This window comes from Symsagittifera roscoffensis, chromosome 5, assembly GCF_963678635.1.
Source record: "Symsagittifera roscoffensis chromosome 5, txSymRosc1.1, whole genome shotgun sequence".
NCBI lineage: Eukaryota > Metazoa > Xenacoelomorpha > Acoela > Convolutidae > Symsagittifera > Symsagittifera roscoffensis.
Window position 1 is genome coordinate 10,963,851 of NC_087066.1, and position 23,324 is coordinate 10,987,174.

The 23,324-nt window shown below is 34.3% G+C and overlaps 2 protein-coding genes across 2 annotated transcripts in view; both read right to left on the reverse strand.

Annotated features, from left to right (window-relative positions):
• Positions 1–3,066: 3,066 nt before the first annotated feature.
• Positions 3,067–11,801, reverse strand: LOC134846594 (uncharacterized). The gene is made up of 7 exons (XM_063863978.1): positions 10,406–11,801; positions 9,844–10,021; positions 9,261–9,489; positions 7,963–8,882; positions 7,415–7,710; positions 4,030–4,340; positions 3,067–3,765 (listed from the first exon to the last, which is right to left on the reverse strand). The coding sequence occupies exons 1-7, from the start codon at positions 11,728–11,730 to the stop codon at positions 3,350–3,352; spliced, it is 3,675 nt and encodes a 1,224-aa protein (XP_063720048.1). The 5' UTR covers positions 11,731–11,801; the 3' UTR covers positions 3,067–3,349.
• Positions 11,802–12,624: 823 nt separating this feature from the next.
• The window catches only part of LOC134846873 (cAMP-dependent protein kinase catalytic subunit 1-like), a 47,136-nt gene continuing 36,436 nt past the window's right edge, over positions 12,625–23,324 (reverse strand). The window contains exon 9 of the mRNA XM_063864284.1: positions 12,625–12,750. Within this exon, the coding sequence (XP_063720354.1) occupies positions 12,625–12,750 (126 nt within the window). The remainder of the gene's footprint in view (positions 12,751–23,324) is intronic.

Here is a 23,324-nt window from a genome sequence, read left to right on the forward strand (position 1 = left end):
TTTGTCATTTTATTAGCCCTCATTCACTTTTCAATTTGATTTGGATTCTCTCCTAGTGAATGTTTTTTGTTTAGTTTGCCGCCTAACTTCGTATCATCTGCAAATAAAATCATGCTAACATTTTTAACTGCGATGTTATATCTTTGATATAAAATTTCAAGAAAAAACAAAAAAATAACAATTGCTTATACTGAACCCTGGGGCATTCTCCACTTTAAATTTAATTTAGCCTAAACTTTACCATAGTTTAACGCCCTAAGCTTCACCAAAGTTTATGAATTGAGCCAATGGCCATTTCATCATCAAAACTAACGCTCCATCAACCCTCAAACCAAACTGAAGGGGTTTACATGGAGCCCGAGCAGACTCAGCTAGGTCTATATCATAACAAGTTTTCCAAAAAAGCTGAAAATGGTCAACCATTGGTTTGAGTTTTCAATGTTTTGACCTTTCTTGGATTCAAACAGATTTAAACAATGTAAGAACTTGGGAAGCAGAAAACAGAAATGGTTTCAATTATGCAAATTTGAACAAAATATAAATCAAACTCAAACAAGCGATTCCCTTCAAGCGATCTTGATTTTAGTTTTAGAAGACACTGTAAAAGATTTTTGTGTTTAATGCAATTTCAAAATGTGATGGATACACCATATCACCGAAAGGCTTAAAAAAGCAAACATGCAGTTTGATTACATCAGAAGATCTTCGCCAAACTCTTCGAGTAGCTCTGTTTGGGTTTCACTTTTCAAAAAATGCCGACTATCAATAATTTTTGATGCATCTCCAGTTGGGTTTGCGACTAGAACCAATGTAAGCGAATAGAAAAGTTTCAACGACATATAATGGTTTTACAAGAAACATGATTTGAATGATGAGGCTTATGTTTCTTACTTATTAATAAAAGCAACTTGTTGTCAGTTTCACTGACGTTATTTAAAAATGATTGAAGTTTGCTGAGTAACCTTTTTAATAACGAGTTGCCGATAAAATGTCTTGGTTTTTGGGCAATCGATAAAGGCCTTGATTCAAATTGAACGGGAAACAAGACATTTTTGAGAAAACCAATGATAACAAGGAGCAAGCTTTCTGAAAATTTGTTTTACCGTGTCTCAGAAATGTTAAAGACCTTCGCGACATCGAACAATTTGCCTGGCTATGATCTTTATAGGAGACTATATCTTTATATATCAAGAATCTGTAATCTTTAGAAAGAATTTGAACCTGTTATTTGTTGACAAACAACAAACATTTAAATATTCCAATTTTTTTTACTCACTTTGTTTTCAATAACTAAGAGCAACTGATCGCCGCCTTGCGGGTTTAATTCAATCTTATTATTATGATTATTAATATGATTATTTTTTAATTATTATTATGATTATTATTATGATTATGATTATCATTATTATTACCTCAAAATGTATGCCGACAATTAGCATCTTTCATCCTATGCCATGGCGAAAAGGAGGCCGATAGGGGTAGTTCCTCGCGGGCCTGATATACATCCTTTGCGTGTTTAAATCTTCTGGGTTACAGATTTTTGTTCCAAATTTTGTAACGAAAGTAACTGATTGTTTGTGCACGGGGTGGGATTTTTTATCTTCAAACAAACTTCGACTTTTTAACCAGCCGTTTTTGATGAGTTTTTTAAAAGCCATTCAAACGATATGGTTGTCTTGAGCTTAAACTTGAATTGATATTTCACCAGTGATCATTTTTCATAATTTTATTGGGGTTTAAAGATTGCCAATTTGGGACTGTTAACGCATGATTTGTTTCGCGCTAATAACGCGTCAGCGGAGATTTAATCCGTCTTAGAAAACGATCCAAACTGATTGAACGAAGCTTAATTGCCATAATTGATTTTTTACCAGGAGCGAATATTATCAATTTGAGTTTTGTATGGCGTGGGTGGGTATGATTTTCACAACAAATCTCAAATTTAAAAAAAGAATTTCAGTTTTTTAATGAATCTAATTTTTTCATGTTATCACTGTTCCACAGACCTTAAAAGGCAGTCGGAACGTTCAGTGCTTTGCCCTGATACGATCAGTTTTGTTATTCATTTCTTTTTGAAAAAAAAATAATTTTTGGTATCAAATGTCAGTTTGGAAAACTTTTTTTTCTTCTTTCTTTTTTAATAAATTTTTATCGAGATTTAAGAACTGAATTTTAAACGAATGGCATGAATTGGTTCAAAAAGAGAACAAAACGATTAGTTTTTGTCTAAGTCATCTTTAATCATGGAAAAAAAAAGAACTATAACGGTGCCAAATTTCTAAATTATTAGAATAATAAGTTCAAAATTTCAGGATTGATCGCTTAAAAACAAACATTTTTAGCTCGTTGCTGTTTTTCTACAATTTTTTTTCATTTTGCTTAAATTTCTTAAGAGTGGGCGCAATCGACCTAACCGGTAGAAAACAAGGAAGTTGAGTCTGGGACAAATTTTTAGCCGAGTAGAAACTTGATTGGTTTTATTATGAGCCATTGCAGTTTTTATGCACTCACAGAATCATGCTTGTATCTCTAGGAAATCAGGAAACCAGCCTTCAAACATGAGGAAATTTGAGCTGCCTTTCGTCTTCGATCGTGCGGTAGAATTTATAAGCGTATACGTCGCGATGTACACTGTGTCGTTGCTTACAACCAGAAAATAATCAAAAAATGAATTAAAAAATCGGAAATTTTTTTAAACTTTTTTGAAACTTTTTCTGATGAGAAAGATATTTCAGCGGTTTTGAAGCTCTGCAAAGTTACAATAGTTTGAATATGGGAGTCTTTTGACGACTGAAATAGGAATAATTAGCACGCGATGTAATTCGACATATCAAGTGACAAATTAAATTGAACTGACACAAGCCATTCGCAAATTATATCATTATAAGCTTCACGTATCATGTGCACGGATAAATTAAGGAAAAATAAGGGAAAAAATTAAAATACTTACATTAAAAGACTTTTCTCAATGAATTTTTTTGACAAAGCTTTTAATCGATGTCAGAGATTATTCGAATCTTTCAAGATTTTACCCTGATACGAGCAGTCGCTAAAAATTTGGTTAGCTTAAAAATTTGCCCAGTAGCAAAGAAAAAAGCCTCGTTTCCTCTATAGCATTGTCAAGGAATCCGCATAATACGCCAAAAGGTGAACTGATAATTACAGGTTTCTAATAATGATAAATAAATTTTAAAATGGTTAAATAAGGATGAACTTGAATAGTCAAGTGAAATTAGTATGCAGTGAGTTAAATATTTGGTGATGGTTGCGCATTAAGTTAAATATTTCCGGTGGAAACTTTTGCGGTGGATTTCAACTGGTTAATTTAATTTTCTGCGCCGCAGACAGTTTAAAATCTTCGAAAATTTCCATTTCCATAGGGCAAATTATGTCTCGGCAACGGACTCCTGGCACGCCTCTCGGGTACCGGAGACCTGGAGGAATCCCTGGATCCAGGGTTCGCAAAATTAGTCATTCCTTCATTGGCCCCGTTGTAAAATCTCGTCTGATTCTGGTCCAGATAAGTTACGTGAGATCGGTCACGAGGTTTGAATTCGTCAATTGGTGTATGTTGTTCAGGTGTTGTGGTGGTGGGCTTGAACGAGTGTTCGGATCGGGGTGGTTTGGGACTGTTGAAAATGTGGGTGCTGACGTTCTCAGAGGATGGTTTGTTGTTGTTGTGGTGGTGGCTAAGTTGGTTGGATAACATAGTTGGACTGAAAAGATTGTCGCGGGAGGATTTCTTCGATTGCATTTCGTCCGCCGCTGAAAAAAAAACAATCCAAATCAATTTTAGTAAAGAGTTATTGATCAACAACTTGGAGCTTAAATAAAATTGAGCCGGCGAATCAAAATTTGCTACATATTCCCATTCATTTTTTGAACTCAATCATTGGATTTTATTTGAAGTCTAAACTCACAATTAATTTCAACGGGAATAAATACTATACAGAATGAAAAAAGTTCCCATAAACAGGAAAAAAACAATCAATAGAACTTTTGAAAAATTACAAAATAGTTGTCGCAAACCCTTCATAATGTCATCAATATCGTTGTCTGGTGGGTCCCATGGAATGACCAGAGAGTCCAGCAGAGCGTCCAGATCTATCGGGATGTTGACACCGTCCATATTTGGAAAACCACTCGAAGCCTTGTAGTTCGGAGGACTTGTGGTTTCGCCAAAATCTTTATTTTTATTGGTTGAATTGTTCTCGCTTGTGATTGGTCGCTGTCTTTCCATGCGTTTTGTATCGGCCAATGAGGTGTAATGCTCCGGCTCTGATTGGTTGACGTTCTCTTTTTGATGTTGGATGCTGCTGGCGCCATACAAGGTGGTCGAACTATAACATTGCAAAGTCCCAAAATCTCAAGAGAAACAATGGTTTGTGAACAAATTGTGTAACGAGTTACTTAACATACTTCGAAGCTAGATATGACGACCCTACATAATTGTGATCGCCTAATTACACTGGTTGACCTTTTTCACCGAAAACGCTTATCATACAATTCCATACATCAATTTATGGAAAAAATGCTTGTCATACAATTTTCATACAGTTTTGAAAAATGGTTCAAAAAAGGTTTAAACTATTTCTGAGCTTTATTGATTCTTATAAATAATTGTGTGTTAAAATCATTTTTTTCCTTATTGATAATGTTTTTAGATATCTTTTGAAAATGTTTTTTAAGAAACTGTATATGAGTCACAAGCGTTTTTTGGTGAATGTAAGCTGTTTTTCATCGAAAACAGCATTTCAGTTTGAAATGAAAAATGCTTATCATACAAATCCGGTATATGAGAATTGTTTGATAAGAGTTTTTTTGATTAAAAAAATCAAAAAAATGCTAAAAACAATTTTCAAAAACTTTTAAGCGAGCTAATAGCATTATCGTTCAACAGAAGCGCTTTGAAGCGCTAATTCACAGATCTTCTGAAAAGAACTTATGGAACAATTATGGGTTAATAAAGCGTTTTTTTAAATAAAAACACGCTAAAAATCGGGGAAAAAATCATTTGAAAAAAACTCAACTTCATAGATGGAGCGCCTCAAGAACAATCGGTTCTTGAGGCGCTTCATCTAAGAAATTTTAATTATTTTAAATTTAGTTGGAAAATGTTTCTTAACGTTTTACATTCTTGCACGATAAAAATGACTAGTACTTTATGAAAATAAATGCAAAACTGGTGTTAGGTGAGAGAGTTTGGAGCAAATCACTGGAATGGTTGAATCTCTAGTTTTTGTCAGTTTCTGGGTTTTGGGTAGTCCGACTCACGTACAGGTTTGTTTTTAGTCCCAGGTACTAATTTCCATTAAATTAGGCTTAGGAATTTGATGGTTGCTCAAGAGTTGAAAACAATTACTTGCATGGAAAGCAGAAATTGATCATCAAACCTCTAAATACTGCAATTTTTCTCAAGTTTTCTTTTCTGTTCGGAGATTGCACGTTTTATGTGATAGACTTTGACGTATATTTTACCTCACTTTATTTTTAAAAGTTGTTAATCATACAGTTTTCATAAACGACCAACATCTAGTCATACATTTATCATATATGGGAAACTTCTAGTTTTCCCTATATGAACAAATATTTTTCACAGATATTTCAGATAATTTTCTGTAAGTATGGAAATGTATAAATTATGTGACAAGAATTTTCTCATGTACGGAAATTGTATGATAAGAGTTTTTGGTCATCCCGTGTAAGGTATGTACTAATTTGCCTCACTTCATTTTAAAAAAATGTTAATCATACACTTTTCATAAATGACAAACATCTAGTCATACAATTTTCATAAATGGGAAATTTCTAGTTTTCCGTATATTAACAAAAATTTATCACAGATATTTCATATAATTTTCTGTAAGTATGGAAATGTATAAATAATGTGACAAGAATTTTCTCATGTACGGAAATTGTATGATAAGAAGTTTTGGTCAACCCGGGTAGGGTATGTACTAATTTTCCGAAGAAATTGACATGGTGAAATTTGCAAGTAATGAATTGCAGACGGTGAGTAAAAAGAAAAACAAATAACCATATTAAACAAAAATCTATTTTATAGACAACCAAAAGTTATTTACTCATAATTTCATAACATAATTTCATAACTATTGCATCATTCAGTTGCGTTATCCAATGAACTGAAGAATGAGATTTGTATCATATACTTCCTCATCAGTAGCAAACAATAAAAAAATATATTAAATAAAATTTCTGATGTCACGAGCCCAAAATGTTAAGCAATTTGATCTATCTCGGGCTTAACTAATTCTAACAACCTTCAATTCCGCAATTAAAATATTTCTTTCTAAACCCAAAAGCTACTGACAACTCGGTTTACTGGAAATACACCTGAAAATTGATTCGGCTGACCAAGGTATTTGGGTTCTTTTAGCAAGATTGTTTCCAGTCGAATTGAAATTTTCACCGCTCGAATTTCCGTACACTTTTTAACATTACGACCCCCCAAAAAAAATTTTCATCGATTTTTTTTTAGATTCTTATGGTTTTCAGCATCTTGCAGAAATATAATCATTAAGATTTTTCAGGCAAAGGAAACATTTGTTTGTATAATGAAAGACCTTTAGCTCCTTTGTAGATCAATTTGGTTAATTAAATATGGTTTACACGATTGAAAATTATACTGGTAAATCTCAAAGTTTTTGTGCTGGGATTCTTAAAGTTTTCTAATTCTCTCATGTGTTAAATTCAAAGAAACTATCATGTCATCTAATGAGTGTCTCGACAATTTTTATATTCGTTTAATGCTTTAAGGCCTTTTTTATAGCCTTTTTGGCGTTCACGGAAGACTGCTTACGATTATAAAAGTTGCTGGCGTATTTTAATGAAAACAGATTTTTTAAGAATATCTTTATTTAAGTTTCACCATTTGAAATCAACTTTCTTTCTGTGTAAAATAACGCGTTCTCTTTCTTTTGTAGCGAGTTGTCGAATTACACTTGCAACCCGGGACGAGATTAAAGTTTTATGATCGGACGGTTAGGACCAAATGATATCTTTCCTTCGGTAATTCCAGTCGCGGTTAAAATTCCGTCGGTTGCGCCGGTCGCGATTAATTTTGCTTCAATCATACCGGTTGCGGACACATTGCCTTAGTCTGCAAGGTATAAAAAAAATCCAATTTTGCTCTGAAAACATCGAATTTTTGTCACCTCTGTCTGAAAATACCAGTTTTCACACCAAAACTTGATGTTTTCAGATTTTACAGACTGAGGCAATGCGTCCGCAACCAGTGCAGTCGAAGGAAAATTTATCGCGACCGTCGCAACCGAAGGAAAATTAATCGCGACCGGAGCAACCGAAGGAAAATTAATCGCGACCGTCGCAACCGAAGGAAAGTTAGCCACGACTGGAGCTACCGAAGGAAAGATATCATTGGAGATCTTATAACCTGTCGTATTGTTGTTGCTGAGATGGCTGCTGTAAGAACTTGTGCTGTCTCTCCGCCTGGGAATGCCCCTGCTCCCCTGTCCCTTCCCCTCCCCCCTCATGATTCACACTAGTTTGTCTGCTACTCCCAAACAGCTCCGGGTCCAGTTGGGCGGCAGCTGCTGTGACCACGCCCTCTATCATTCGGGTAAGAGTGAAGTGGTCCAGAGTGTTCACGAGGAGTTCCGCACACTCTCGGCTGCTCATTCGGGACAACTGGCTGCTCGAGGCTATTCTGGTCTCCCTCTTTATAGATGCCTGAAAGCAAAGTAACTTCAAACTAAATTTCAGAATACGTTTCAAGTGGTATTCTGTTCAAGTACTTTAAACAAATATTTTACATAACAAGCACAGCAATTAAAAATCTAAAAGTCTTAGCTGGGGAAAAATCCTAAATAGTTTAATCATCTCTAACAGCAATCACCATTAAGTTCCAACAAATGTTCATTTTTGATGTTCAATTGAAAAATCTTCGACGTTCAAAAAGAAACTAAACAACAAAGTGTTCACCTCTCGCGTTCTTTTGCGAAGTGTAACAGGTGTCAGCGAGCTGGCCAAACTATCAGTCGACGTCTGGAAGCGAGAACTCCTAAAGTGCCCAAGATCCGGCTTCTGAGGAATTGGAGGAGGCATCCTGAATTCCTCCAGGTCTTCACACAACCCTCGTCGTTTTTCCAACTTCAAAGTGTCAGTTCCGAAATCCAAACTTCCACTTTGTTTGTAGTTCAGCGACTCTTTCGACATTTGCTCTTCGTTTTGAAAACGAACCAAGTTTTCATCCAGCGATTGGGGAGCTCCGAAAGATTTCAAAATTGACCCCTTTTGCCGAGGTGGTGGTACTGGTTTTTGACGATACCTGGATCTTCTTCCTTCTTGTGACATATCGCGACCGCTAGAGGGCGATTCAAGGTAATCAGAATGATCGACACTCGAAATTTTACTCGGTTGTTCCAACCTTGTTGAAACATAATTTTCCTTCTCTTTGGTATCAACACCACAGTAAGCTGAAGATGAGCATGCGTTCTGATTCAGTGCACTCGAACTGCTCGCTTTGTTTTCTTCATCAATTCGCATTTTTTCTTTCTCAATCTGGCTTTTCAAATTGGCCAGAAATCCAGGGTTTAATCCACCGGTAACACCTGCAGCATCGCCTGTTCCAGGGTCGTCAGGGTCATTCGGGTCCTTTTTAACCAAGTTTTTCTTCAGTAGTTTTGTCATCATTTCCGGTTTCTTCCCGACCAGAAGTTTGCTCGCTTCTCGGAAGCGACTGGCAGATTTGCCGTATTGTTTCGCAACCTGTCGAGTGCGTTCTTTGATTGCTTTTTGAGCTGCTGGGTACTCTTTAGTTAGTTCGTACAAGTCGGACTTCTCAAGGACGAATAAGTTTGCGAAACCAGGTGAGATTATGTCGGCTGTTCGTCTGCTCATTCCTAAAAAGAGGGAAATCCAATTAGTAAATTTGACTTTCATTTGTCACGAGAACAAACTTCTTTTTTTTAACAATCGAGAGGTTGTTAATTGATTAATGAATTAGTATTGAGTTGCTTTTTGTATATAAAGCACTGTAAGGGTCAAAAAGAATCAAAGGTTTTTTGATTTTTTTTTCTCTTTTGAACTGCATTAAACGCTTCATTTGCTAAATGTAAGAAAAAATAAGCTTATATGATATTTGTTTTATTATAAAAGGTTTTCAGTTTTCTAAGATGAACAAAACTTTGACTATTTAACTTTTCAAAAAAAAAAAAAAAAGTTTTTTTTTGGCTCCAAAAATGCGCCAAAAATTCATATACTAAGTCTGAACCACCAACCTTTGATGCCTAACAAGCTGACTTCTCCAAACACAGCCCCCGGCTGCAGAGTGGCCAGAATGACCCTCTTCCCAGATGCCTCATCTTCCCCCGCCACCTGGACCACACCCCTGCTCACAATGTACATCTCCTTGCCCACCTCCCCCTTCTTGCACACATAGTCCCCTGGGATGTAGATTATGGGACGCAGTCGAAGCACAAGGTCATTCAGAAACATCTCACTCAGGCCCTGCAAAGAGGCAAAGAGCTCAAAAAGTTTTCATTTTTCCAGTTAATTTCAGGAGATTTCGATTTAATTACTTTAAAAAAAAAGATTAAAAGACTGTATTTATCCTTTCTATGTTACTCATTATTCGTTAGTATTGGCTACTAACTGTTTAACGCATCTGAATTATCTGATGATAAGTTCTTTACACCTCTTGCATTTCATCGTTCAAGAACTTTAGAAGAGCGATGTCAAAATTTATGTCAATGGACTTGCGAAAAAGGCAGTTTCCGCATATGAAGGATCACTTTGATACACTTTTTGATCATAGAAGGTAGAATTTTCTACAGCCGATTATTCTGATACTTTTTTCGTTACCTGGAATATGGTGACCTTCTTGAGTATTTTCAGATTGACGTCCAATCTCAGCTCTGCCTTGAGGTTGTCTGGGAGGGAGTCCAGAGCCTCCCTGTTGTCCACCATGTTCTGTGTCTCCCACACGTAGTCGAACCACATGCGCACCTTCAGCAACATGTAGTCCGGCACCTTCCTCGCTCTGGAACACAAAAACAATAGTCATTTTTGAATCTGGATTCTAGATTGAATGAACCCTCATAAGGTTCAAGTAAGTGCAAGTAGTGATTTTAAGGACTCAGGGGCTTTAAGAGTGAACGTAGATATCACGCCATTCTTGGAAATGTAATTTGCTCATAATCCAAAGGAACCCCTTTGGCACTTATTCACGACTCACTTTTTGTCTGACCATCTTCATTTTTTTCTGCTGTATAATTCGCGCGCATGTAAACTCCCATTTTGCGGAGATGAGAAAAGCTTTTATTCGAAATTGTTTTGAAAATCAACAAAAAAGTTTTAAGCTTTTTTCCATCATGGCTAGGGATATTTAATTTAAATCTTCGGGGTGCTAAATAGAGTCATTTACCTGAGGTAGTTCAGTGTCGCATCGCACTGTCCTCTGAAAGCATTCTGAGTACTAGTGGCCGCATCCAACACCTCCCGTAATTGACCAATCACAATCGCGAAAAAGAACACACCCACTAAGTAATTAGTCATACTGAACAACAGCTCACGTGACGTAATCGGAAAATCAGAATTACCGATCGCAGTTACCGTTTTCAAACCCCAGTAGAAACAGCGTAAATACGCCGAAACAAATGGAATCTGAATATCTCCCTGGTAAACCCAAGGATTTTTCCCAATACCGAAATCGGTTGACATTGCAAAATACAAACAAGCAGTCATGTGAATTACAAAAATAAGGTACATTAAAGTTTTCGTGATTCGAAATAAATGCGGACTTTTCAAATGTTGTTCACACTTGACGACGAACTCCGAGTAATCTTTGTATCGGAGAATTCGAACAAAACGAAGAAGACAAGGCCATCCTTTATACCCAAATAAAAAATACAAAACATCCAAAGGTAAAAGTGACATTCCGTCAACTCTAAATTGAAACGAAGCAAAATAAAAAGCTCGAGTTTGTTCATAAACACAAACTTTTTTGCCCTTGTCAATAAACTCAAGTCGGGTTTTGAACAGTAAGATATCCATCAGATATATAGTGTCGCACATATAGTCTAGACAAAACCAGAAATAGACGTTGTCGTAAATCCAGGGTTTTGAGTTGTCAAGTTGGAAGGCCCAGCGAACAGGTACAATCCATAGATTGTATAACCAAGCACAACTGGTAACAAATAACCATATAAGGTAAACATTACTTTGGGGATCAATTGTTGATGTAAACATACCAATGAATTTTTCACAACAATTTCGTTCGTCTGTAGATTTTTCATCATCATTTTCATCGTCTTCTTTATCTTCGTGATTTTCTTTGTCGAGTAAATGTTGAATTTGGTCGGCTAATCTAGATGTCGGCATAGTGCGCCCGTTTTCCTCTATGTTCGCTTTCGTTTCACGACGTTTCTTGCTATTTTTCAACGAAGAGTTTCTAACCGATACTCGATTCAGTTCTATGTTTGCGGTTGTATTGAATATTTCCATTTTGAAGTCACCAGCGTTGCTGAGTCGTCGCAAATTCATGTTCGTGTTGTTTAAAAGCGAGTCCGAAGTACTGTTCGGCCGAGAAGCATCGTCCTGACTGAACGAGATGTAGTTCGGCTTTGCGTTGGAGTTTCCATTTATGGAAGTTGGTTTTGTGTCGGGCAGTTTTGCTTGAGGCACTTCTAGCCGTGCGTGGTTTGAAACCGCCAGATTTGAAAGATTGCGAGGGTATTTTATTGAAGTCATTGATGAAGAAAGAAGGAAATTGCTTTGAGTCTCAGACCAATATGAGGCCAACAAATCAAACGCTCAATCAGTTTTTTGATTCTTTTTGAAATGGGTGAATTCGTTGTAAGTTTTGAGTTTGTATGAAAGTGTATTTGTGCAGAATGGAAAAAAAATAAAAAATTTACTTTACGTGTTTTAATCCCAATTTACGTGAACGTCAAATTAAGAAATGGTTACGGATGTCACAAATGGAATTTAACAGCGGGGCATTTCCGGAACCATTCAATAACCATAGCAGGGTGTACAAATGGGCATCTCATTTTAAGAAAAAACGTCTACCCTTTAGTCAAAAATTGAATTACTTTCCATCAGAGTGTAAAACTAGCTACAGTAGCCAGTTGATGTACATGTAGGACAGAAGGTTCCGACCGCATCATTGCAACCTTGGTGACAAGGAAATCACTGTAAATGGCGCAATCAAACTCTTGCAAAATTTCTTTGGGTGCAATCACCACGTGAAAGTGGACGGGTTAGATTTTTCTAAGCTGACTTCAAGAATGAACAAATTCAGTTTAGCTTCTAATCGTGAAAACTGCCAATTTCAAAATTATTGTTGCAATTTATCATAGCCACAAAATCGCAATTTTATCATGGCATCAAAATTATATCAAAGCATCAGAGTCACAAAACGAATATGTCAATAGCACTGTCTAATTCACGATTGTTTCATTTAAAAACAAAAAATTAATCGTCCGAAAGTGAAAACAATTTTAACAAAGTAGCAAAATAGGTTGAGCTCTTCTTCAGAGAATCTGTCTTAAAGTGATTAAAACGGAATTAAATGAGAAAGTGTGACTAATCTATGAATATCAATGAGGAAGAAGAGCGTTTTTTGTAGTTGGAGATTTGGGATCAGAAGTCTTTGAACTCCTCTTCGAACTTGCATGTCTCAGATGTCTTCATGGCTTCCTCGTCCTGCTTCTCGAAGTTACTGTCATCTCCAACTCCTTTAGTCTCAGGCACAAACGGAGCCTCCAACTGAAAAAAAACGGTTAATACAACAAAGCATTTTAAAGATTTGTTTGGTCTTAAAGTTTGTGATCTGAAAACTCCACATTTTGTTCATTTTTTTTGCAAATTTAGATTCCGAAAATTTAAACTACGCTGAATTCCAATAAGAAAACACTGTTTCAAAGTCTATAGGTCGAATTCGGCGAACCCCTGTCCGGGCAAGTTCAATACGAAGTCGAGACATCGCTGGGCATTAATTTGGTTACCCTTTATCCAGATATCTCGCCTAACTTTTATTGAGTGGCAGGAAAGTATTAAAAGTTGATTGCGCAGAAGATTGCAAGGTACCTGATTTTGCATGGAAAACAAAAAGAAACTAAAAAAAGAAAAAATACAAAAACATACCCGAATACAAAGACAAGTTTCAAACGGTCCGAACGATTAGCATAAAACTAATAATCGTAATAGACATAATGGAACCTGATCTAAACTACATTTTATGATTGGATAAATTAGATATTTTACCAATGTAAAGTATTTAATATTAACCAATCATGATCCATCTGACTAACAATCCACTTATTTGTAAGTGCTGAAATTACTTGTAATTTCAGCACCAGAGAGATTTGAATTTAACTTAGAAATTAGTTGACTCTCCAAGAAGACTTCAGCAACCGCAATAAACCAGTATACCCTAGATCTATTGAGCCTAGCAGAGACTAGTTAAGCAACCTGAGACTAGATAGTATAAGAGTAAGATTAGGATCGGTATTAGACTAAGAAGTTGCACGAATCTATCCGGCCGAAAATAAGATAGCGTGACGAGCAGACGGTGTACCCTATCCGAAATTACTCTATGAGTTATACCCATCGGTCATAACTCATCTGGTGCGACCATAAGTCTCGAACAAGACCTTAATAGCTTAGAATTAACCAATAATAGATTAGAATTTAGACAAAACATTTACAAAATGTTATACGACAATAATTTAATCGAAATGTCTCTACGACTCAATAGATCAGAGCCAATATTCCGAACGATAACAGAACTACCCGGAATTGGAAGAAGACCTCGAACCAGAGACGACATACGACAAAGCAGAAACTTACCATATAGTTATATGATAGTTCGGCAAAAGCCAGAACAAACTTTTGTATTTAGAATACTACTAGCAATGAATTTAGATTTTCATTTGCAAACATAAAATTTTGAAGTCAATCTTCAAAATCATTACAGGCGCTAAACAAAATTATTAATATACAATAACGATTGATAAAAAGATCTCAGATCGTTTTCCTAATTTCTGCAGTAATATACAAAACATGTTTAAAAAATATTTATTGAAAAAATAAAATAAAAATTAGTAGCATGACAATAAATGGTTAGTAATTATAAATCATCCTGTTGTTCCAGCTTCATCACCTAAACATAACAGCATTCATAAGCTCACTAATATCATAAAAATACTAAATCTTTTATTTACACAAATTTAAATCATTTTAAACTTAAATTCACTTAATTTTAAAATCAGATCATTAAGGCTTATCCTTGGATCTTAAATCATTTTCTATTTAATTAAATTTAAAACTTGATCATCAAGGCCTATCCTTGGATCAAAAAGAACAACTTTGTTCTCCCCCACCCACTTAACTAGTGTCTAACGACCTCAAACGTCGATTCACTATCCAACCCTTTCTAAAAACCCAGGACTAATAGAAATTTTTGAACAAAACTAATCATTCAAATTAGGATAAACAGTGAAGAACTTCGGTTATTCATCCTTCACTTGATCCCCCCTCTTACCAGACCCAGGATAAATCTTAGACTTAGTAAGTTTAAAATAGTATCTAACGAACTACTCGCGTTCTAATTATACCTGAACCTTGTGGATCGATTTACTATTCTCCAACCCTGAACACAATCACTACCCTTAAGTAAGATTAAGTAAGTTAACACCTTAGCTTACACTAGCCACGAGAAAGTATAAAATCATTCTTCGGAATTGATATACTTTTCTCCCCAACCCTGAACAAATAGACCCAGGTTAGGCTAACAAAAAAATCGTAAGGACTAACAGTTTAAGCAAATAGAAATCATTTAACAACCTTTTGCACCCGTCATCCTAAACCTTATGTCATTTAAAAACCTAGGAAATAAACAAACAATCGTTTTACACAATTGTGAAATAGATAACAAAAAATACGACCTTGTAATCACACCTCATACACAAACAGTTGGATACATTAGAACAAAACGACAAACATTAAAGAGAAAAATAATAACTAAACAAAGACAACTAACACGAAAAAGATTTTCAAAAAATCGAAACGCATTTTCAGAATCAGAAACCAACAGTTTAGACGAACTTTATAAACTAAAAGAATCAATAGATAAAAATTGCCCATTTCACGATCAATTATATTTCTCTGACTCAGAAACAACTTCAAATTCATCAAAAAGAGGAAAAAGAAGAATAAAAAAGCAGTATAAACACAAACCAGTACATTTATACAATTGGAATCAACCAATTAGACACATTGATAATTACATATTAACAGTCATCGAACGAAAAAATGAGCTCAACGCACACCCCAGGTGAAGAAAGTCCAGATGATGATGATATCTTCCCCTTTATCGTAGATGCAACCACTGATAGAGGACAGCATATATTTTGCAAAAATTTACTCTTAAATTTGTTTGAACCCGGAATCAGTCCATGTAAAACAGAGTTCCCAGATGTAAAAATCAAAAGACAAATTATCGATCACTATCTAAAAGATATATGTAACCTAACACAACAATACGGAATCTACTCCATAGAATTCAACTCACCAAATCAGAATCACAATAAAAATATAATTCAAACAGACGACCTTGATTTAGAATTTTCAAAAGTATTCTCAGAATATATAAAAAGCATCCAATATCATAACTCACAAAGAGCAAACTCCATATTCACCAATGAAGTTTTTGCGATAATATATAGTTATATATCGATATTAGAAAACGAAATCCAGATACCAAATGTCTCACCGACAGAAACATCTAAACATATAAGAGTACGACATGAAATCACACTACTCTCTAGTTTTCTAAATATAATTAAAGAAAATTTCACGAAAGATGAAGTTTCCCAACATACAAAACACGACTTACAAAAAATTTTGGCATGGTTCATAATAGATTATTTCACACATAATATTGATTTAATTTCACAAGCAAGAAAAAATTTTAGACCCCAAAACTCAAACGATGATACTGCCATCACAGAACAATCAGACTATGTTTGGGACCCCGAATGGTCTCATCCCGCATTCATAAACTTCCCACAATCAATCTCAAGTCAAGCAATAAGTACGATATCTTATGTAAGAGATTATGTAAGAGTAATACCATTAACCATTGATGCAACACCATTAAACTATAATACATTCTTACCCGATATGCAAAATAATAGTTTAAACTCTACAGTCATACACAATGAAAACCTCAATGGAACTAGGAATCTTACTCAACAAGATATCCAGACACCATCACACTTCATAAATGAAGAAATCGTACACACAACAACTACACAACAAAGTATTTCACCAATACGTCCCAACTTAACAACACCAAGAAATACAAACCCTTCACAAACACAGGTTACCTTACAATCAACCGTTAAACCTTCGGTTGCCCCAAAATATTCACACATGGATTACCAAACATACAGACCCATGACAATACCGCCAAAAACACGCAAAACGTTCACTAGAAACAATTTTGCAGACCATAATTATAATTACACACATCCATCAAAAACAAATTATCAAACACGAAAAATTTTTAGTAATTATACAAGATCTCGAAACTGGGATAACTCAATGGCACCACCTAATTCAGTAAATTTCCAAACAAATTTACATCCTCCACAGGATCGTAGTGAAAACTATCCATTTTTTCAACAAAATAAAAATATAAAACAAACATCTTATCAAATGGATTACTTATCCTCAGATGATGATTTCTTACAACCAGATATATTTGCACCCTATAATCAAGAATATCGTGGACAAGGAATACAGAAACCACATACACATCATAGAATTTTTTCTCCACAACCAATAGATACACAAAATCAACATCCAATTCAGCAACAAAACCCAATTAATACACAATCTTTTCAACCAATTCAGCAAAAAAACCCAATTAATACACAATCTTTTCAACCAATTCAGCAACAAAACCCAATGATTGCAAACTCGTACCAACCAACACAAATGCAAAATGAAATACCACTCCCATATTATCTTCAACAACACGAAATAACAAGAAATCAACTTTCAAATTTTTCTCAAATGCCAAATGCAGCAGAATCATTACAAATGACAATGAATCCATACCTTATGGGTGGATCATCAATAACATCAAATAAACCTTTAATGGTATTCACAGGAACAGACCCTGAATATTCTGTAGAAGACTATTTAAATACAGTAACAGCAAATTTGATTTTAAATATAGGACCTGAACCAATTAATACGCCACTACATCAAAACTGGATACATCGACGCACAGCGTTGATACAAACAACTTTAGATGGCGCAGCCCAAAAATGGTTTTCAGTATTGCCTATAGAAATAAAATCAAATTGGAAAAGATTTACACAAGAATTTTCAAAAATGTTTGACTCCGAAAGAAACAAACAACAACAAAGAGTTTTATGTAATGAAATTCGCAGATTACCAAACGAAACCATCAAGCAATTAGCAGTACGAATCGAAACACTAGTTCGAAAAGCATATTAATTAAATACACATGACTATAAAAAACACAAAGATGACAGAAATCTTAATGATGACCTTAACACCGCAATTAAGAAAAATAGCAATAAAAAAGAGAGCATCCCATCCTTCTTCAATTCGAGAACCCGATTTAGATTTTCGAAAACTAGTAGACAAACTAGAACAAGCAGAAATCACAATGAAACTCGAAGAAACGGAAAATCTGAAATTACAATACGTTAACAGAATTGAAACAGCTTCCACAAATATAAACAATATACAGGAATCAGATACAGACCTCGTTGAAAAAATCACTGAAATACTCAATATTTACGAAAAACACCCAAACTTTAAAGGCAAACTATCTTTCAAAAAATGGTGTAATTATTGCCGACGATACGGACATAGTATTTCTGAATGTAGACAAAAACAGCAAGACAATCAAAATAAACCTCAAAAATATAAAGAACCAAATAAATCATTCTATCAATACATGAAAAAAGATCAAAATTTACCGAACAAAACTGTGTACAGCAACAACAGTTCAGGAAAACCACTCCCGAACAATACAAATTATACAAGAAATCAATCACCATATAACTCAAATTATAGAGGAAGATCACCAGAACGAAGAAACACGCAAAATTCATCACAAAATCACTACAATAGACCAAATAGTCGAAATAACTATTCCAGACCAAATTCAAATACACAACGATTTGTTTCTAGATCTAATTCCCAATCAAGAAATAATTACTATCCAAACAATCAATCACGAAATTCATCATACAATAGAAATAGAAACTACTCCAATAATCGGAATAGAAGTTATTCAAACAACCGAAACCAGAATTACCCGACCAATCAATCAAGGAATAATTCATATAATAGATCGAACTATAACAGACCAAACAATAATTACCAAAATAGATCGCGAAATAATTCACAAAATCGACACTCAAGTTATAATAATCGTTATAGAAATTATTCCCAGTCACCACACCGGAATAATAATAACTATAATAATTCTAATAATCGCCACAGAAGTAGTACACCTAAACATCAAAGACATATCAATCAAGTACAATCTAATCCAGAAACAACATCAGACCCTCCAGGTATTGCTGACACAGTAACTGATACGTTACAACTCAATCAAATAAACTGTGGATCATCAGATTCAGAAAGCGATGCAGAAAACACTCTCTCCATCAATATGATAAAAGTCGAAAATGACTATGAACCTGTTATATATGAACAACTTTTTTCATCACACATATATGAGAATCAATCAGAACTCCTTCACAATTATTATATTGAACCCATCCATTCCACACCGACGACACAAAAAACTAATGAAATTAACACTACAAATCAATCCAATGAGAACGAAAAAACAAAATGCTTGAATACAAATCACATCTATCAAAACATACAAAAAGAACAACCCAAAGAAAAAATTTGGACAATACCATTTCTTTTAGAAAGTCCAAGAAGCAAAGAATTTCAACCACCAGATCTTGAAATTGATTTTTTAATTGATTCAGGAGCAGAATCAAATATAATAAACATTCCCACATGGAATGAAATAAAAACCTTACACCCAAAGCTAACACCTCTTGAAACCTCCAGCAAACTAGCAACAGCACAAGGATCAACATTAATAAACTACGGAAAAATTCAATTATTTCTTCTCCCCACAAGAACAATGGAGCAAAACAAAATTTTAACCAAACCATTTAAACAAATATTCCATATCACTGATATTAAATATAATATCATTGGAATACCATTTATCTCTAAATATATACCAACAATCAACATATTGAATAGTAAAATATTAATCAAAGATAAATATACAAAAACAAAAGACACATCCCTAACATTTTTTCAAAGATTAAATAAACAACCACCATTCTTTTCAAAATTTTATCCAATATATAACCAACAAAGAAAACACCTGAAACCACTATCAGGAAACATCTATAATTTTTCAATCAAACAAGTTCACCAATATGATAAAAAACAAAACAAACAAAAATTTTATATGTCAGATTTTGAATTCAAACCTATCCATAAGTTTTTCAAAATCACAATCTCATCAATAAAATATTTGAAAAACTCGAATTCAGATATTATTTCTCTACATGTATACAACAATACACCCTATCAAGTAACACTACCTTTAGGACTTTTAGGCTATTGCGAAACCAACGCTACAATATCACCAATACACGAAAAAGCATATCGTGTAAATAATATACTCCAATTACTAGATATTTGCCAATCAACAATCCTTAATGAAGAATTATCTATAAATAATATAATAAGTAACGAAAACAGAAATACGGATTATTTCACAAAAACCCCATATTTCAAACCTACATTCAACATAAGTAACTACACAGAGAATCAAAAGAAATTTTTAACAATGTTTAATTTCCAACATTCACAAATAACACAAGACGAATTTGAAAAACTAGCCAAACAACTAATTAAATATTCATCAGTCTATGCAACATCCAAATTTGATGTTGGCAAAATCAGCTCATCACTACATCTCCCATTAAAACCAGACGCAGTTTTCAAAAAACAAAGAGCAAGTAAAGTACCAATTCACTTACACGATAAAGTAAACAGATTACTCGACATTTTAGAACAATACAACATTATATCACCAGTAAACAAAGAAGAACAACCAAAAGGCAACACATTTATCAACCCTGTTATCATTCTAGCCAAAGGAGAATCATTAAAAATTGTTCTCGATGCTAGATACCTCAACTCACTCATAGATGAATCAAAGTGTAATTGGCCTATTGAACCAATACAAGTTATTTTAACAAAAATAAACGGAAAATATTTTACAACCGCAGATATGAATAGTGCATACAATCAAAAGCCATTAGATGAACAATCACGACGTTTAACACAATTTGTTATTGGAAACCAACAATACGAATTCAACCGCTTATTCTATGGAATATCCATAGGACCAGCAGCATTTTCAGCTTTTATGAGCAAAATTTTTCGACCACTAATACTCAAGAAAAACGCAATCACCTATTTAGACGATGTTTTTATGCAATCACAGACAAAAGAGGAAATGTTCAATGTTTTAGAACAATACCACCAAATACTTCAGAACGAAAATCTGAAGGCCGCCCCCGATAAATCACACTTCTTTTTGACAAGAGTTAAATTCTTAGGACATAATATAGAAAGAAAAACAATCACTCCATTGAAATCACGTATAGACGCTATTCAAAAACTCCAACCACCAACAAATAAAGAGAAAATCCAAGAATTCCTTGGAATGTTAAACTTTTTAAGCAAATATGTTTATAAAATGCAATTATATCTACGACCATTCTATAATATACTTAGACAACAAAATAATTTTGAATGGAATACAGAACATCAAGCACGATTTGAAGAAATTAAAAAACTTCTAACTGAACAAATTTCAAACACACTTCCAGACTCAAATCAACCATTTTATGCAATGTGCGATGCTTCGAACTTTGGCATCGGCGCAGCATTATTACAATCACATAATGGTACAAATAAAATGAACCTCATATCAGCAAATTCTCGATTATTCACTCAAGCAGAGCTACGACTCTCAACTCTAATGAGAGAATGTACAGCCATAATATATACACTAACAGAATACGAATTTCTGATACTTGGATCAAAACATCCCACAGTTCTATTCACAGACCATAAACCAATCATCTTTCTTTTTACACAAAAGTCTAATCCAAACCACCGAGTTTATAGATTTCAACTAATTTTAATGAAATTCCCAAACTTACATATAGTTTGGACCGCAGGAAAAAATCTTGCATTACCAGACACATTAAGTCGAAATACGCCACCTGAATTACTTACACGTAAAACCACAGTTGAAATACCCAAAAATATAAAATTCTACCTTGCAGAAAATGAAACATCACCCCGATTGGAATGCAAATATGCAGTAAAAACTGACGTTGAACAATCACAAATAAACAATCTACAACACTTCCCACTTTATTTAGATTGTCAAAATAATCACTATGAAGTTGATCTACTTGGAACATCAACTTTTAAACCAATCCCATATTCACAATGGATAAAAAATAACACCCAACAAAAAAGAGTAAAACCACACTCGCATAAAAAAGACCGTTTTCCACTAATTGAAAAAGAAAATTTAACTGATAAAATAAACTTATCAGGACCACAAACAAACGATTCAAAATACACAATAAATCAAGTTTTTGACCTCCATGACCCACTTGATACAATACCCTTATCTAAATTAGAAATTGAAAACATTTTTCTCCCCCCAACAGAAACAATTACAATTTCAACACTGAAACAATATCAAAACCTTGACCCAGTAATTCGACAACTGAAATCATGGCACAAATATAAAACTAAACCTATCAAAGCAGATTCAACTATTCTAGGAAACAAAACACTCCTCCGATATTTTCGAAAATTCAATAATACAACAATTAACGAAAACACAGACCTTCTAGAATACAAACTAAATGAATCTACAGTTCCCTGTCTCCCTTTAAGTATGATTTTCATAGCTTTTAATATTTCACATACACAAAATATTAAAGGACACTCTGGGAAAACATATTCAAATTTTATACAAAACTTTTATTTCCCAAATGCACCAATTTGGATAAAAGTACTATGCAATGATTGCATAGTATGTCAATTAAATAAACCTTATCCAAATTAAAAACAAATAGCACAAAAACAAGATTTTAAAGGACAAAGTTTGTACTTTAACCATCGTATCTCATTTGATACTAAAGGACCAATTTCACCCTCATCCGAAGGAAACTCCTACATTATGGTAATTGTTGACGCATTTACACATTATGTAGCACTTAACCCAGTACCACATTGTAACGCTTATTACGCTTACACAACACTCTATGAACACTGGATAGCCAAATTCGGACTACCAGAAATTTTAGTTACAGACAACGGTACAGAATTCATAAATAATGAAATCATTACACTATGTCATTTATATAACATTAAACACAAACCACGTACATCTCACGCACCTTGGACAAACGGCTTAGTCGAAGGTATGAACATTACAAGAATATCTCAGATGTATCATCAATGGCAATGATACAAGATATACCGAATGGTCAGCAGATGTAAAACTATTTCCCTTAGCATATAATTCACAAATCACGACAACTTTAGGAATGTCACCATATGAAATGGTTTTTAACCAAAAGCCACGCAAACCAATAATGTTTACAGCAAACTCTCATAAAAACGCACAAGGTTATTGTCAACCAAATAAAGACTCAATTTGCTATAACCTACCATTACATACATACGATGAAGATCATTTTCATCACCCACAAATTCTTAAACTAGCCTCCGGTACACACACCGAATGGATTTTAAACAGAGATAAAAAACACAATGAAATTTACCAAAAAGTAACAAAAAAGTTGTTACAAAGGCAAAATATTAATGAACAAATAAATTCACGCTTTACACCAGCCTCCGATTTAAAAATTGGAACATTTGTTTTAATACCCAATTTTAATACTCAAAAAGGAATTTCAAAAAAATTACAACCCCTTCGTAAAGGACCATACCAAATAATTGCAAAACCCACTGACGTCACATATAAAATCACCGACTCAGACAAAAAAGAAATCGTTCAACACCGAAATAACCTATTACCTTATTATCCAAAAGAATACGCACTCCGCGAACTATCTCAATTATATTCTTTTATAGGTTTACAAGTTATTCAAAATGACCCACATACGGAAAATACAACAAAGGAACAAAAT

Bases quoted from the DNA above. Each gene is read 5' to 3' on its own strand.
- LOC134846594 (XM_063863978.1), bottom strand. From the start codon at position 11,730: ATGACTTCAATAAAATACCCTCGCAATCTTTCAAATCTGGCGGTTTCA. The intron at 9,490-9,843 runs GTAACGAAAAAA...GCCTCTTTGCAG, and splicing joins AGAAGGTCACCATATTCCAG to GGCCTGAGTGAGATGTTTCT. The intron at 8,883-9,260 runs GTTGGTGGTTCA...CCCTCTTTTTAG, and splicing joins CAGCTTGTTAGGCATCAAAG to GAATGAGCAGACGAACAGCC.